The 15,514-nt window shown below is 39.3% G+C and overlaps 1 protein-coding gene across 1 annotated transcript in view; it reads left to right on the top strand.

Annotated features, from left to right (window-relative positions):
* LOC148738154 (uncharacterized) overlaps positions 1–14,606 on the top strand; it is a 73,268-nt gene extending 58,662 nt beyond the window's left edge. The window contains exons 3-10 of the mRNA XM_088748665.1: positions 2,182–2,306; positions 2,680–2,748; positions 3,120–3,185; positions 5,783–5,944; positions 6,276–6,353; positions 9,120–9,187; positions 9,638–12,982; positions 13,285–14,606. Coding sequence (XP_088604791.1) covers positions 2,682–2,748; positions 3,120–3,185; positions 5,783–5,944; positions 6,276–6,353; positions 9,120–9,187; positions 9,638–12,982; positions 13,285–13,296 — 3,798 coding nt within the window. The 5' untranslated portion in view covers positions 2,182–2,306; positions 2,680–2,681 and the 3' untranslated portion in view covers positions 13,297–14,606. The remainder of the gene's footprint in view (positions 1–2,181; positions 2,307–2,679; positions 2,749–3,119; positions 3,186–5,782; positions 5,945–6,275; positions 6,354–9,119; positions 9,188–9,637; positions 12,983–13,284) is intronic.
* The last annotated feature ends 908 nt before the right edge of the window (positions 14,607–15,514 follow it).

The raw sequence follows: 15,514 nt of genomic DNA on the forward strand, positions 1-15,514 counted from the left end.
GGAGAGATTTTATTATTCCAAAGTGATTGTAGTGGAATGAGTTAAATGGCGCCATGCAAACTTCTCATTCCTTAGACGCCTTTCAAGTTGTCTGTAAAGAATACGAAATATAAATATAGAGGCAAGACCGATACAACGTAGATAAGTAAGTTTTAAGACGGAGCACTATATTTCGGCTGGCCAAACCTGCTGAACATTTCACTCTGTAAAGAACTATGGTGTTTGTGTAATAAACAATAATAATAATAATAATTTAATATTTGTATTGCGCAAAGTAACATGTGGATATGATCAAATGCGCATCACAACACTTTTCGGGGGACTTTGGCCGGACTGCATCAGCAGTTTACCAACAATCGAAGGAAACTTATTTAAGGATGCCCCCCCCCCCCCCAAAAAAAAAAAAAAATTCCCAGTAAACAGGCCAGACCACATCATAGAAATCTCGTGAGTGGGTTCTTTAAAGTCCCCTGCCTAACCAGATTAACTAATTAATAGATACAGGAGACGGGACCTACGGTTTATTCATCCTTATCCGAGCAGACTATAATGTCTATCCATTTCTTGATATTATAGAAAGGTAGAGCAATTCTCCTCAGTTATTTTAAGACCTTGAGTGTTGGTCCGGCGGGGGCTCGAACCATCGACCTCGACCTCCCGCACAACAGTCCAGCGGTCTCACCAATTGAGCTAACCGGGAGGCAGTTACTTGTTGGTGCGGTATGACTGTTCTCGTCATCAACTCGGAGAGAAATTGTATTGGTCACGATACAACTCACGATATGAATTCATCTTCTTCGATTTAGCTATGGCAGACAGAGAGTGTCCTGCTCTGGGGAGAAAAAAATATTTTGTGGATTGCAAGTTTTTTCCTCTGAAAGGGGAAAAGCTTAATCTTAATGGCAGAATGAATTAATCGTCATGCAGAAACATTTAAAACATAATAATGGAAAGTAAAAAACCAACAAATAACCCAGCACACAATTTTCTTCGAGTAGAACAGCAATGTTGATCACGAAACTAAGCATTAGACGGGATTGGATCTTTTAAATTCGTGAATGTGAAATCTTTTATGTTCTCACCGAAATTGATGTAATGCAAAACAACATTGTTGATATTTCCAGGCATGAAGAGATAAAACATGGTATCCTTACTTCTCCTTTGAATATCCATACAACAGATTGGATCAGAATAAATTTAAAATGATGAAAAACCAAGACTTTCTCCAACACAATTTTGGAAGTTGTCAATTACTTCGAGTTATAATTTCTTAGCTCCTTCAAACTAAAAAATTTATAAAGGACTTTACTCACTGGAAATAACTACTGAGTAATAAGTTCTCACTAAAACATTTAGTGATAAAAACGAGCGATAAAAAATATGAACGACGTTTCCACCGCTCCACGGTCATTTTCAAGTTAGAGTTCATGAGGAAATTTCCGCATATATACGATTTCTGAAACAATAGAATGAAGGTCAAAGCTAAGTATTTACATATAAACAATATAGAGCTAATAACTAATAAAAAGTGCAAAATACAACGTTTTGCTCGTTGTATATCTCTTCAAGTGTGATCTGTGCGATACAGATTATTTCGGCTTTACAAGCCGACACCTACATCAATGGGTGGAGGAACATAAACGATCGGTAATCGGCAACCATGTAAGAGAACATGGAATCAAACCATGTGAAATCGCAAAGAACATTAGGGTCCTGAGGAAATGCTCAAACAAGTTCACTTGCTTGAATTTCGAAATGTTTTTTATTCGGGACCTTAAGCCAAAATTGAACAAACAGAGCGACTCTACTCGCGCGAGGCTGTTTCCTTAACACTTCATATTAATAAATTTTCATCCTTTTCGCCGTTTATTTACACTTCATTTTTGCACTTTTTTATTAGTTATTAGCTCTCTTATTTATATGTAAATACTTAGCTTTTACCTTAATTCCATTGTTTCAGAAATCGTATGTATGCGGAAATTTACTCATGAACTCTAACTTGAAAATGACCGTAGAGTGGTCGAAACGTCGTTCATATTTTTTATCGCTCGTTTTTAATCACTAAATAACTACTGTGTTAATAAAATGGAAATAATAATAAAAAGCAGTTTGATAGCTTTGTGAGAGATTTTTCACATGCGCTTGATGAAATAATTGATATGGTGTTTCTTTACGTAACAGGTTCGCGGGGTAAAGGTAGAATTCTTGACGCTTACGCAAACTTTGAATTCCGACTGCGTGTTGGCTACGCAAACTTCCGACTGCGTATCGACTGCTACAATTCTCTCAGCTCCTCGCGTGATTAGGTGAGGTCTGAGAACACGGAAAGAGTCTTCTGTGGAGCAATTGTAGTTTTATGCCTATCCATGCCTGCCGGACACAATTAGCTTGTCGTTCAACTGATGCTTTTTAATGACACAGAGCCTTAGACGACGTATTATCAGATGAGACTACGAAAACAAACAAACAAACACGCATAACATAATCAAGAGAGACTTCACTCGCGCTGTCACGCTATCACAATAGTGTGACAAACAAAAACCTTCAAATCCTCATTCTTTTTCTATGTTAAAGTATCAAAGACAAGTAGTCTACGGTGTTCTCTCTAGATTGCTTTCATTAAACCCTTTTCAATCTCTTGATTTGCAATGATGTCTTCGATTCCATTTTATTTTCCAGCTATGGCGGAAAGTAACCTCCCGACAACGGCAGAGAAACTGGAAGGGAAAAGTGAGCTTCCCGCCACAGGTGAGAAGAGGCAACAAAGAAAGACTTCTTTATCGTATTTTCAAAGTGTTTATCTGTTATATTAACAGCTGAGTGGAAAACAAACTTTTCTCGTGTTTTCCCGACATTCCGCGTGGTTTATCAGCCGGCAAACAGATAGGGAGTGTAGTTTATTGCTTCTATGACATAAATATGTTTGGCGCCATTTGATAGGACTAGAACATGTTTCCAGTTTTCTATGGATATACAAGCAAATGTACAGTAGGTTTTTGACTAATCAGAGAGCGCACATTTTGTCTGAGATATGTTATAAAGTGTGTTAGAGCACTAGTTGGAATTGCATATAGTTGTGAATCACTGACAGAATTAAAATATTTTCTTGGTAATTTCAGCGAAAGGGGAAAGTCAAGTTACGTCAAGTGACACAAAACTGTGTGTAAACGATGATCCTTTAAGAGGTGAGGAAAGCTGGTGAAACTAGACTCTCTCAAGGACGCCCTAGTGTAGTTTTTAACACATTCACATCAAAAAGTGTATCTGTTCTGAAAATAACTTGGCGAGAGCCACGTGTCGTACATGACATCATTGTTAAATTTGCCACTAAGGCAGACAAAGGACTCAGTGCAGAGAACAAATGGACATTTGCAGTCGGCACTCAAAGTCAAGAGTAAACGAAATTGATTTGGCGAAAAGGATGCAAGGGGCGTTAATGCTTGACGGAGACAGTGACACCCAGATAACTTATCAAGTTTTATTATTTAATTTAGACACAACGCGCGCTCTGACTGGTCAAAATCTATTGTTTCTTTGCCTATATACCCCCATAGAAAAGTAAAACATCTTCCTGTCTTGTCAAATGGCGCCACGTGAGGTGAATGCTAGATTTCGATTTTTTAAAAGCCCATGGTTTGGAAGACTCGACGAGGACTCTTTGAACGCCAAAAATCTCGAAAAAGACTATGTTTTGCAACGTTATAATACGTTTTATTCAAAATGCAGTTTAACTTACTGGTTGCTCTCGTAACCAGAAGTCGTGTGTGGGATTCTTAAGATGAGCCCGGGAGGCTGTCTTTGACAGCTGTTTGATGATTTTCTTAGCAGTAAACATCTGTAAACACAAGATCGTAGGTGCTCGTACGAACACACGCGATGGTCAGCGGTAGCTATAAAAGATCATGAGCAAATGTTGATCTTATAGAATCCGGATTTTGAGATGCGCAGAACGCGCGTGGGAATTGCTAAACTCACAAAAGCTATTGTATGAAAATAAGTCCGGTGAACCCTTCTTTTTATTTTTCCAATATGATAATAATGTCGAGAGGAATCATCAGAAAAAAAAAAAGTAGAAAAGTCTACGAAAGGAAATTTGCGATGTGTGAAAATTACCTTTTTTTTGGATTTTCTGAAATTCAGCTCTGTATAATTTTTTAAAAATCTTTGTGCATTTTCCTTTTCAAGTGCCAAGAGCAATCACTGAAAAAAATCACGGGGTCACCGGGTTAGTTTTCGAATTATTTAAGCCACAAGCTAAAAAATGCGTCTGAATAAGCCTATGAAGGCGTTGCCATGGAAACTGCTAGTGATGAAATGACACCTATTATTATATAATTCAACCCCGTAAAAGTGTTCAACTGGCCTTGGTCAGTCTTTCTGTTGTATTATTTCAAAGTAACAAACCATCAAAAAGATGAAAACCGGTACGGGCCACCTTAAGTGAAGGAAATTCAAAAATTCTCGACTAGAATAACCGAGACTGCCCCCCGATAAGGACAAGTTGACATATTTTTTCTTCAAGAAAATTGTAGCGACAAATTGACTGGATTTTCATTTAGATATGTACTGAAAATCTTATCTACTGATGAGAACAAAAACCACTTGCAAAGTGAATGTGCGTTCAAGATTAATGACAACTCCGTTTGCTATGCGATTTGTAATCTTTCCTTTGGTAATTTTTGCCAAGTTTAAACGTTTTAAGCTCGTTCTGTAAATTTTAACGAGGACTCAAAGAAGGCTTTTATTCAAGCTGAGGTAATAGAGACAAATTTGGTCGAAGGAAAATAGTCTGCTGCAAAAAAAGCCAGACGGTGTTTAAATCAGCGATTTTGCCGCTTTTCTCGTGGTGCCGTCCAGTAATGTTGTTTTAGTTACTTAGGTCTCGTAATCGAAATAAATTTCATCATTCAAAATTCTAAAACTGACCTTTATTTCCCTGAAAAAACCTCCGAAAAATATCAAAACTGCTATCTAGGTTATCAAATAGTAATTGCAGTGGTAGGCCAATTCTGAAAAGAAAAATCGCATTTTCTCCCTTCAAACTGTAGTATTCCTCAAAAGAACTGTATAGCTTGTGCCTTTATCTTGCATATCGCCATTTCTTGTTAGTTTTCATTGCAATTTCTGCTCAGTTTCTTCGTGCCATTGCTTTCATTCAGCGACAAACTAACTATAGTCGTCGCTCTTCTGGCTGACAGTTCATTCTGTTTCCGGCGCTTTGACTAGTGTACCGCACTTTTTGATAGTTTTCATGAGAACCAGCAACTTTATCACAAAATAAGATTAAATTCATTATTCTCTCGGATGAACCTTACTCATATTTATGTCCTAAAACCAATAAACCACCATTTCTATCGATTTACCGGCTGATACACCGGTGGGAGAACAAGGGTAAAGTTGGAAAACCACGTGGCGCAGCCGAGTGGTTTACAACCGTTTCGAGTTCACCAGCAAATGTAGACTTGAATGCTCGAATATGTTTTAATTTCACGAAGATCTGGTTTGACTGTACAAAAAAGGAAACAAACGTAAACAAAACGAAGCGAAACGAAAATACTACAGTAACGACATTCTTACAAGATTTGTGGACTCTCAGGAAACGTAGAGAAAACATTCATGAGTAAAATAAACAGACATTTAGGACCGAACTTTGGCTTCTGGAGGTCCGAGCACATGCTCCATACCATAATATCAACGATACATGACGTAGATTACCAGTCCCGCGCGGACTGAACACGGGAAACGTTCTGTAACTTACAACACTCAAACGGTGTGTTTTCAGAGATAGCGAAAGTATTTCTTGAGGAAGGTAACAAAGAATACAGACAAGGAGAAGCTGAAAAAGCAATGAATTCTTACACTGAGGGACTACAAGTGAACTGCAAGGATAAACGGCTGAACGCCAAGCTTTATAGCAACAGGGCAGCAGCCCATTTCCATTTGAGTAAGAATTTGAATTTCAAATTCATAATGGTAATAATAGTAAGGTAATGTCACGCAATTTGCTCCAGGTAGAGAAATCATTCTCGCAAGTGGACCACAACTTAAGAAATTGCATAAGGAGAGCCAAAGCGGTGCATTCCAGATACTAGGTGGGCGTTACTAACAATAGAGATACAAATCCGCACGTTACGAGCGACGGAAATAGAACAGAGGATTATTTTTCCATGGAGTAATCACATCACAATTCAAAAGCATTGTCTAAGCAATTGCAATTTTTCAGGCCTTTTTACTAGAACTGCATGTAATGATCCCTTATTTTTTTAATTCGATAGGAAACTACCCGGAGTGTCTCGATGATGCAACAGTTGCTGTTCAATTGGAACCCACTTTAATCAAAGCTATCAAAAAAGGTGGGTTTTAAACCATAAGCCATCAAAATCTTTCCTGTGATTTTGTCGAAAGGGGACCGTTGGGATTACAATAATAGTCTTGAATAATAGTCTTCATTCAATCAAAGGATAAAAATACCTATCCTAAGTAACAATGAAAAAGTATTAAATGATACACGATAAAATACAATAATAATACAAGGAAGAATATACTACACTAGATTATATTTAAAAATAAGTCTATTTACAAAAGTTTTTTTAAATCTCTCTGTTTTTATCTGAGGAAGGTGACACCTCGTACGAAAATTATATACTAATTCTTTTTCTTTGAGAATGATCACACCTAGTTTATGATTATCAATAGCTCTTTTGATAACGGATTTATCTTGCTGTTCTCAAAGGTTAAAAATGCTGAGTGTTTGAGAGGTAAAATGACGCTTATGGCACTTGTCTAAAAACGGTGTATAACATTTAAATCAGAGTCAGAAGCAGCATACACAGCGAGACCATAAGTGAGAATGAGAAGGACTGGGTTCTTAAATAAGTGATCAATTTCCTTTTGGCGAAAGAGTTCCTTTCGTAAAGTTCTGAGAATGTGAAGGCACCTGTTAGCTTTTGTGAGCGTAAGTCTAACATGCTCGCTGAATTTACAATTGGCTGAAAAATCAGACCGAGCAAAACTTTAGGCTATCAGATTGATGAATGTTATTGATGGGAACGTACTGATTGCGTGTACCGCTACTTTCCTTCTTTCTAAATATCAGATCTTTTCACTTACTCGGATTACACAGCATCTGATTATTCATACTCCAACTGAGAAACTGATTTACCAGGTCTACTGACGAATCTAAATCCTTCCATACGGGTGCTAAAATAGTTGAGCTATCAGCATATTTGAAGAGCACGGGCGTTTCGTTTATAAAGATATCCAGGTCATTGAGGAAAATATTAAATAAATATGGACCCCCGCACTTCCTTGTATAGCCCCCTTATTGACACATACCCAGTGACTTCACCCTTGGTATTCATGGTATCTAGTGTGTCAACGCCTGGTTAGCCTGCGTTGCAGCCGGACGTGTCTCACAATCCCCGGTATAGTCCGTCTGCGAAACGGCTCCCTAAAGCTTGTTCTGATATCTCGTAGGGATCCACGGATCTGTGTATTCATTTCTGATTGGTTATTTTCTTACGCGCCTTATGATTGATCATATTCTTGCGAAATTTATCACGCAGTGCTAGAAATAAATATCGTCGCGTGTAAATTGTATATTGGAAGTACTTTTGTACAAAGGTTTCCTTTGCATCTCAAAAGGTTGAAAAGGTTATGCCTAATTCGTCCGTTTATGGTAATTTATGCTGTCGCGTCGTCGAAAAGGGAAACGAAAGAGTGCTACTTCTAAAGGAATAATTTGAATATATCAAATAAAGTTGAAATGGTAAATAAAGAAACTGTTTGGGGCTGCGTCGGTGGGGGTAAAGAAATAATTTGAATATATGAACAAAGTTGAAATGGTAAATTGGCCACCGTTACGATTAGAAAAGCTGACGTTTCGAGCGTTAGCCCTTCGTCATTAGCTCCGACGAAGGGCTAACGCTCGAAACGTCAGCTTTTATAATCGTAACGGTGGCCAATTTACCATTTCAACTTTGTTGATATATTCAAATTATTTCGTTACCCCCACCGACGCAGCCCCAAACAGTTTCTTTAGAAACTATTAGCCTTTACTTTTAAAGGGATGGAAACAATTCGACGTACTCACCGAGATTAAAAGTTTGGAAATATCTTTGCGATCGATCGAAAACAATTACGTCTGCCGAAACTGTGTTGCCAAACTGAAAAAACGTCGGTCATTTATCGAGCAAACAAAAAAATTGGAAGCAGATCTCAAAAGCCTTAGTACAAGGGAATATTCGCTTACAGTCCAACGATCTGGGGAACTGCTAAGTGACGACCACGATGCTCCAACATCGAAAAAAATCTGCGATGGATCTGACGGGGATTTTGCCCGCTTCATTACTTCATCTCCTTTTCTTGAATAAGCGATCGCACCGTCGATATTACAACGAGAACACTGGAACCGCGAGGCTTTCTGAACAGAGCATCCGCAGCGATCGGAAGGCACTGGAAAATCAAAGCTTTACCGTAGCCAGTCGGCAAATTTACAAAAATATTTCGATCTCCAAGAAATTTGCGAAGTGCGTTTTCCTGTTCAGGTAGAAGATTATCGATTTCAAACTGCTCTCTCACGGCTTTGAATGTTTTTTGCCAACGTTCTTCTGTATTTGCATACATCTTGTTTCCAGCTCGAAGTAAATTTGACTTTTAATGTAATGTAATGTACAACTGTTATAGAGTAGTTGGGAAACCTTCAGAAATTTATTTTTGGCATTACGTGATAGTTGTAACTTTCGCAAGAGTTATCCAATCAGATAGCGCGTAAGCCAATCAAAAATGGAAAAACAAACAGCAGGATATCGGAACAAGCTTTAGGGAGCCGTTGCGCAGACTGACTATACCGGCGGTTAGACTGTCTGCGACGCAGGCTACGCCTGCTGTGTGGGTAAAAATTGCATACAAAGGTCAATAAGTTTTCTATTGAATTTTTATTAGGAGCCGCTTTGCAGTAGCTCCTTGTTGTCCATCGTCAGTTCTTCCACATCTCAAATTGTCTTCTTTATTACAATTTGTTTCGGAGCCAAACATCAAATTTAGTCGATTTTCTGCATAAATTTACACCTTGACAGTAAATAATTACCTTGCACCACCAATTACTGCCTTCTTTCCAGGAGCCAATGCCTGTAACGAGCTTTGCTTGTACAAAGAAGAAAGAAACTGGTTGCACATGGGATTGGCCGTATCCTTTAAGAATTTTTCAAACATGATGCGAAAAATACTTCAATGAAACTGGAAAAAGTTCAATTCAGGTTTTTCTACTCATTATGCAAACAAGGTTTATTCATACCTCAGTGAGCCGTTATAACAAACTGAAGTATTGTAATAGAGTCTTTCGATTATTCCACAAGAATTCGCCAAAAAAGGGGGCTCTAATATCGAATACACAGAGTTTGAGCTGAAGGCCCCTCATTTATTTTTCCAGAGAAGCATACCCTAGACACCCAAAACTAAACAAATAATTGCGCTTAAGGGTCGCTTCACTTACTCTAATAAAACCAAATCTCTAAAAGAAACCCTCGCTCGAATTCTGATTCCATATTTAAGATTCTATTTGATATTCTAGTATTGCTAAAATACACATTTCCAGAGCACTTTCGCACATCCATTTCTATCCTTGACAAGGTCTAAGATCGACAACAATAACGAATGTGTGCCCCATTTGCTTACCAAATCTAAAACTGCACTAAAAGTTATGGCGAATAGGTATGCCATTATCGGCTATGCTTATCAAGGTCTAGGACAGTTCAAAACAGCAATCGACTACCACCAAGGTCATCTAGAAATTGCTAAAGAAGTGGGAGACAAGGCCGGAGAGGGAACAAGTTATGGCAATCTTGGCAACGCTTATCAAGGTCTAGGACAGTTCAAAACAGCAATCGACTACCATCAACGTCATCTAGAAATTGCTAAAGAAGTGGGAGACAAGGCCGGAGAGGGAGCAAGTTATGGCAATCTCGGCAACGCTTATGACGGTCTAGGACAGTTCAAAACAGCAATCGACTACCATCAACGTCATCTAGAAATTGCTAAAGAAGTGGGAGACAAGGCCGGAGAGGGAGCAAGTTATGGCAATCTCGGCAACGCTTATCAAGGTCTAGGACAGTTCAAAACAGCAATCGACTACCATCAACGTGATCTAGAAATTGCTAAAGAAGTGGGAGACAAGGCCGGAGAGGGAGCAGGTTATGGCAATCTCGGCAACGCTTATCAAGGTCTAGGACAGTTCAAAACAGCAATCGACTACCATCAACGTCATCTACAAATTGCTAAAGAAGTGGGAGACAAGGCCGGAGAGGGAGCAAGTTATGGCAATCTCGGCAACGCTTATCGAGGTCTAGGACAGTTCAAAACAGCAATCGACTACCATCAACGTCATCTAGAAATTGCTAAAGAAGTGGGAGACAAGGCCGGAGAGGGAAGAGGTTATGGCAATCTCGGCAACGCTTATCAAGGTCTAGGACAGTTCAAAACAGCAATCGACTACCATCAACGTCATCTAGAAATTGCTAAAGAAGTGGGAGACAAGGCCGGAGAGGGAGGAAGTTATGGCAATCTCGGCAACGCTTATAAAGGTCTAGGACAGTTCAAAACAGCAATCGACTACCATCAACGTCATCTAGAAATTGCTAAAGAAGTGGGAGACAAGGCCGGAGAGGGAAGAGGTTATGGCAATCTCGGCAACGCTTATCAAGGTCTAGGACAGTTCAAAACAGCAATCGACTACCATCAACGTCATCTAGAAATTGCTAAAGAAGTGGGAGACAAGGCCGGAGAGGGAGGAAGTTATGGCAATCTCGGCAACGCTTATGAAGGTCTAGGACAGTTCAAAACAGCAATCGACTACCATCAACGTCGTCTAGAAATTGCTAAAGAAGTGGGAGACAAGGCCGGAGAGGGAGGAAGTTATGGCAATCTCGGCAACGCTTATCAAGGTCTAGGACAGTTCAAAACAGCAATCGACTACCATCAACGTCATCTAGAAATTGCTAAAGAAGTGGGAGACAAGTCCGGAGAGGGAGGAAGTTATGGCAATCTCGGCAACGCTTATCAAGGTCTAGGACAGTTCAAAACAGCAATCGACTACCATCAACGTCGTCTAGAAATTGCTAAAGAAGTGGGAGACAAGGCCGGAGAGGGAGGAAGTTATGGCAATCTCGGCAACGCTTATCAAGGTCTAGGACAGTTCAAAACAGCAATCGACTACCATCAACGTGATCTAGAAATTGCTAAAGAAGTGGGAGACAAGGCCGGAGAGGGAGGAAGTTATGGCAATCTCGGCATCGCTTATGGTAGCGTAGGACAGTTCAAAACAGCAATCGACTACCATCAACGTTGTCTAGAAATTGCTAAAGAAGTGGGAGACAAGGCCGGAGAGGGAAGAAGTCACTGCCGTCTCGGAAGTGTTCATCTCCGTCAAAGAAAGTTTATAAAAGCAATCGAGTGTCTCCGATGTCATCTGGAAATTGCTAAAGAAGTAGGAGACTGGGCTGGAGAGGCATGCTCACTCTGTTCACTGGGAACAAGTTTTGAGTGTCAAGGAAAATTTATGATGGCTTTTCACTGCTTTAAATCTAGTGTAGAAGTGTATGATGACATCAGGGCTAGTCTCCAATTCAAAGATCAGTGGAAGATTTTTTATCGTGATCAGCACAGTGCGGCATACAAAGGTTTGTGGCGTATAAATCTAAATCAAGGTGAAGTTGTAAAGGCTCTTCTTGCCGCAGAAAATGGACGTGCCCAAGCTTTAAGAGATCTCATGAATACAAAATATCAGCAGTCTTATTCTTCAAGGAGCACCCATTCGTGCCTTTCCCTGAGTTTTGTTCCACCTGGCACAGTTTTTATAGCTATTAGTGGACCTTACCTTTACTTCTGGGTTTTCCTTAGTAGACATAATATCCAGATGAGAAAGGTACACGTGAACGATTATAAGTATGAGGATGAATTGGAATTTTTCATCCAGCAACTCAACAAAACTGCCCTTGAAGAGATCGGAAAAAGAGTTTCTCTTACTGGTAGAGTTCCTTCACCTGATGCGCCAAAAGATGGGGAAGTGGGGAACGATATGGTTCGAATTGATGTGAGAAGCTCTCAATCAAGTGCTCTACAGAAGCTGCATGACATCATTATATCTCCTATTGCTGGTCTGATCAATGGCAACGAGCTTACATTTCTTCCCGAGGGACCTTTTTTCCTCGTACCTTATGCAGCATTGGAGGATTCGACGTCAACATATCTGAGTGATTCTTTCAGAATTCGTTTGCTTCCGTCCCTGACAACCTTACAACAAATAAATGATTGCCCATCTGATTTTCACGTGAAGAGAGGTGCATTGCTTGTTGGCGATCCATGTTTCAAACATATCATCTACCAGAAAACACAGTTGGTGCAACTTCCGGGAGCAAGGAAAGAAGTGGAGATGATCGGACGCATGCTAAATATCTCCCCCCTCACTGGAGGAATGGCAACAAAACATGAAGTTTTAAAACGCCTGTCATCGGTGGCGTTAGTACACATTGCAGCGCACGGTAAAATGGAAACTGGAGAAATTATCCTGGCACCAAACAACGTAAGAGAGGACCCTCAGCCTCAAGAGAAAGACTATCTAATGACGGTGGAAGATGTTCTAGAAGCTGGGCTACGGGCACGACTGGTTGTTCTAAGTTGTTGTTACAGCGGTCGTGGGGAGGTTATGGCTGAGGGTGTGGTCGGCATCGCGCGAGCATTTTTGGGTGCCGGCGCTAGATCTGTTGTGGTAACTTTGTGGGCGATTGACGACGAGGGAACTCTGGAGTTCATGAGTTTCTTCTATGATGCACTCGTTCAGGGCAAGAAGGCAAGTGAAGCTCTCAATCAGGCCATGAAGTGTATGAGAGAAACTAAGAACTTCAAGGAGGTCAAGTACTGGGCACCATTTACACTCGTTGGTGATGACGTCAGCCTGGATTTCGAGGAAATTCAGATGCTTAACCAGGTAAATACTATGTTTATAGCTTTTTTTTATAAATTACAAGTGACTTTAAATCAAAGTTATAGCTTTATCCGGGAGTATTGATATCTATCTTGTTATTTTGCTTTTAATCGTGTTAGGAATTTCTCTTTTTGCTCGATCGATTGCGATGCAATTCAAAGTTGACACATTTAAGATGATACCCTTTATAAAAAATCCCGTTGTGCATTGTATCGTTTCACGTTGTAAAGCCAAAGAATAAACAACTCAGCGTTCAGAGACAACTCAGCGTTCCTCTCTAAATTTTGGATTCTTTCTTTTCTCAGTTAAAGCAGTAAGCATTGGGACTGCATCAGAAAGGGGACGAAACCCAAAATTAACGGCTTCCTACAAACGTTTACATTTGGAAAGGAAACCAGCACAGCACCAATGAAATATTTTGTAAAGAGTCTTCTTTTCAAATCAGAGAGAACCCGAAACAAGCATAGCTAAATTTGGAAAGAGTCGTGAAGGATTTTCATTTACTCAAAAGTTTATTTTTCTCTCTCGTGAACTGCTCTTACGAGCTTAAAAGAACTTTGGACACTCAAAAGGAAAAGGACTTTGGATTGTTGTTTTTTTTAATCTTTGGTATATTGCTCAAACTAATTTTAACGCGTTTTTTAATGTGACGACTTCAAATTATCATGACTAACTGTATAACAAATTGCTTTTTCAATATGAGAAGAATGAAGGTGATACCTACAAACAAGATTTCGGGTACTACATCTACGTTAGAGTTAAAACGTCTCGCAAACGTTTTCTACTTTTTAAAGGAGTTTCTGTTAGTCGGCTTTTACCTTGTAGTTGTTAAAAAGCTATCAAAGCCATATGCATTTCGAGAGAGTTTCCATAGAATTTTGAGAATATTCAGTTTTCCGATTGCTCGCTTATTTTAGTTTCAGTCGAATGGAAATTGTGTGATAAACTTTTAGAAGAGTTCTGCCTAGTTATAAGTGATCGATGTTATTTGGTGTCGCAGAAACATTGCATTTTTCTCTTTAATTTTGGACTTAAAATGACAGATTCTAACGTTTGTGGCCATTATTTAATATTAGTATTACGATGGATTTAGCAGATTTTTCCTTTGCCCTTGAATATGAACGCCTGTTATTTTTGTACAAACAATAAGATAAAATTTAAGTGATCGTATTTCTGAAACTTTCACCTGTCATCTTTGTAAAAACTAAAATTTTTTTTCCAATCGTCTCTGGGATTTTCCGAGGTTAAAATATCTTCAAAACCGACGTTTTGAACAGTTTTACTGGTCTTCCTCAGGCTGTTTAAAGGTTTTTCAATATGGCGGATTGTTTAGTCTTTCGGTTTTGAAGATACTTTAACCTCGGAAAATCCCAGAAATGATTCGATAAAATTTAAGTGTGCTGTTAAAACTAATCGCACAGTAGCAAATGAGAATTAGTAAAAGTTGTAACTTTTGCTTTACTGGCCAGGTTCAAATTGTGTATAATAGGAATCTACAAGTAAAGAAGCTCAGAAGTTGCAAGGAAGTTGGAGGCAAATGATGAAAATAGTCACTCCTATTGGGTTGTTTACCTACCTACTAAAAAAATATTTGAAAAAATTGGACAAGCCGTATGTTTCGAATTTTGTTTGAAGGGAGGGGTAAGTCGAAGAAATGAAAATAAAAAGGTTAAGAAATCTCTCATAACCTGTGGGGCTCATTCGATAAGAACCTTTGCCCAACAATTTTGAATTGTTTTATTGACTGGGAGATAAACTTCGATATTTTCTGATTTTATAACCGCTACAGAAGTTTCCTCGGCACCCTTTCCTTAGGATGTCGATTGACGTGCTTAGTTTGCGCGTTACATGATAGAAATGAAGTTTTAGCATAATTCGTTGAAATTTTGATTGGACCCAAAAGGCGAGAAAAGTAACATTTTTTAACGGTAGGATGTGGTGTAATAATCTCTTTCTGGAAAGCGTCCTCCGCAACGGGGTAGCCCAGGGAAAGACACACTAAGAAAAGTATTTGCGGTTCCTCGTCTATGAAAATGATTTCAAAGCCTAAGATCCAAACTGAGCTAAAGGCAGAATGCGAAAGAAAACTGAACTAAAGAAGATGTAGGGGATATGTGGAATTTAATTTTTAAAATGGTTTTAGAAGATGATGCTTCCAATTCGAGTTTGGGAGTGTTTATTTTTGAGGGCCGGGGAACAAAAACCAAAAATTCTTGGAGAAAGAATGAATCTGGAACAGACAGGTGTGAGGAGAACACAGGCACTGCACATTCCTGCTATGCTGAAGCTGAGATGTCAAATGAAACTGACCGTAGAAAGATAAAAAGATTCAAAGCAGCTGTAAATCATGATCATTTGAAATATCAACCGAAGTAAAAGCGAGCATCGCTGAGTTTCCTTTTCTTTTAAACGACAGTGAACCTGACCAAAAATGACATTATTACCTTGACCTGGGAGCAGGCCCACTTCAAGTCAGCGCTTAGCAAGAGCATAACTTCGGCCGTAAGAAAGAATTAGGACTACAGCAACGTAAGC

Source organism: Stylophora pistillata, chromosome 2, assembly GCF_964205215.1.
Source record: "Stylophora pistillata chromosome 2, jaStyPist1.2, whole genome shotgun sequence".
NCBI lineage: Eukaryota > Metazoa > Cnidaria > Anthozoa > Scleractinia > Pocilloporidae > Stylophora > Stylophora pistillata.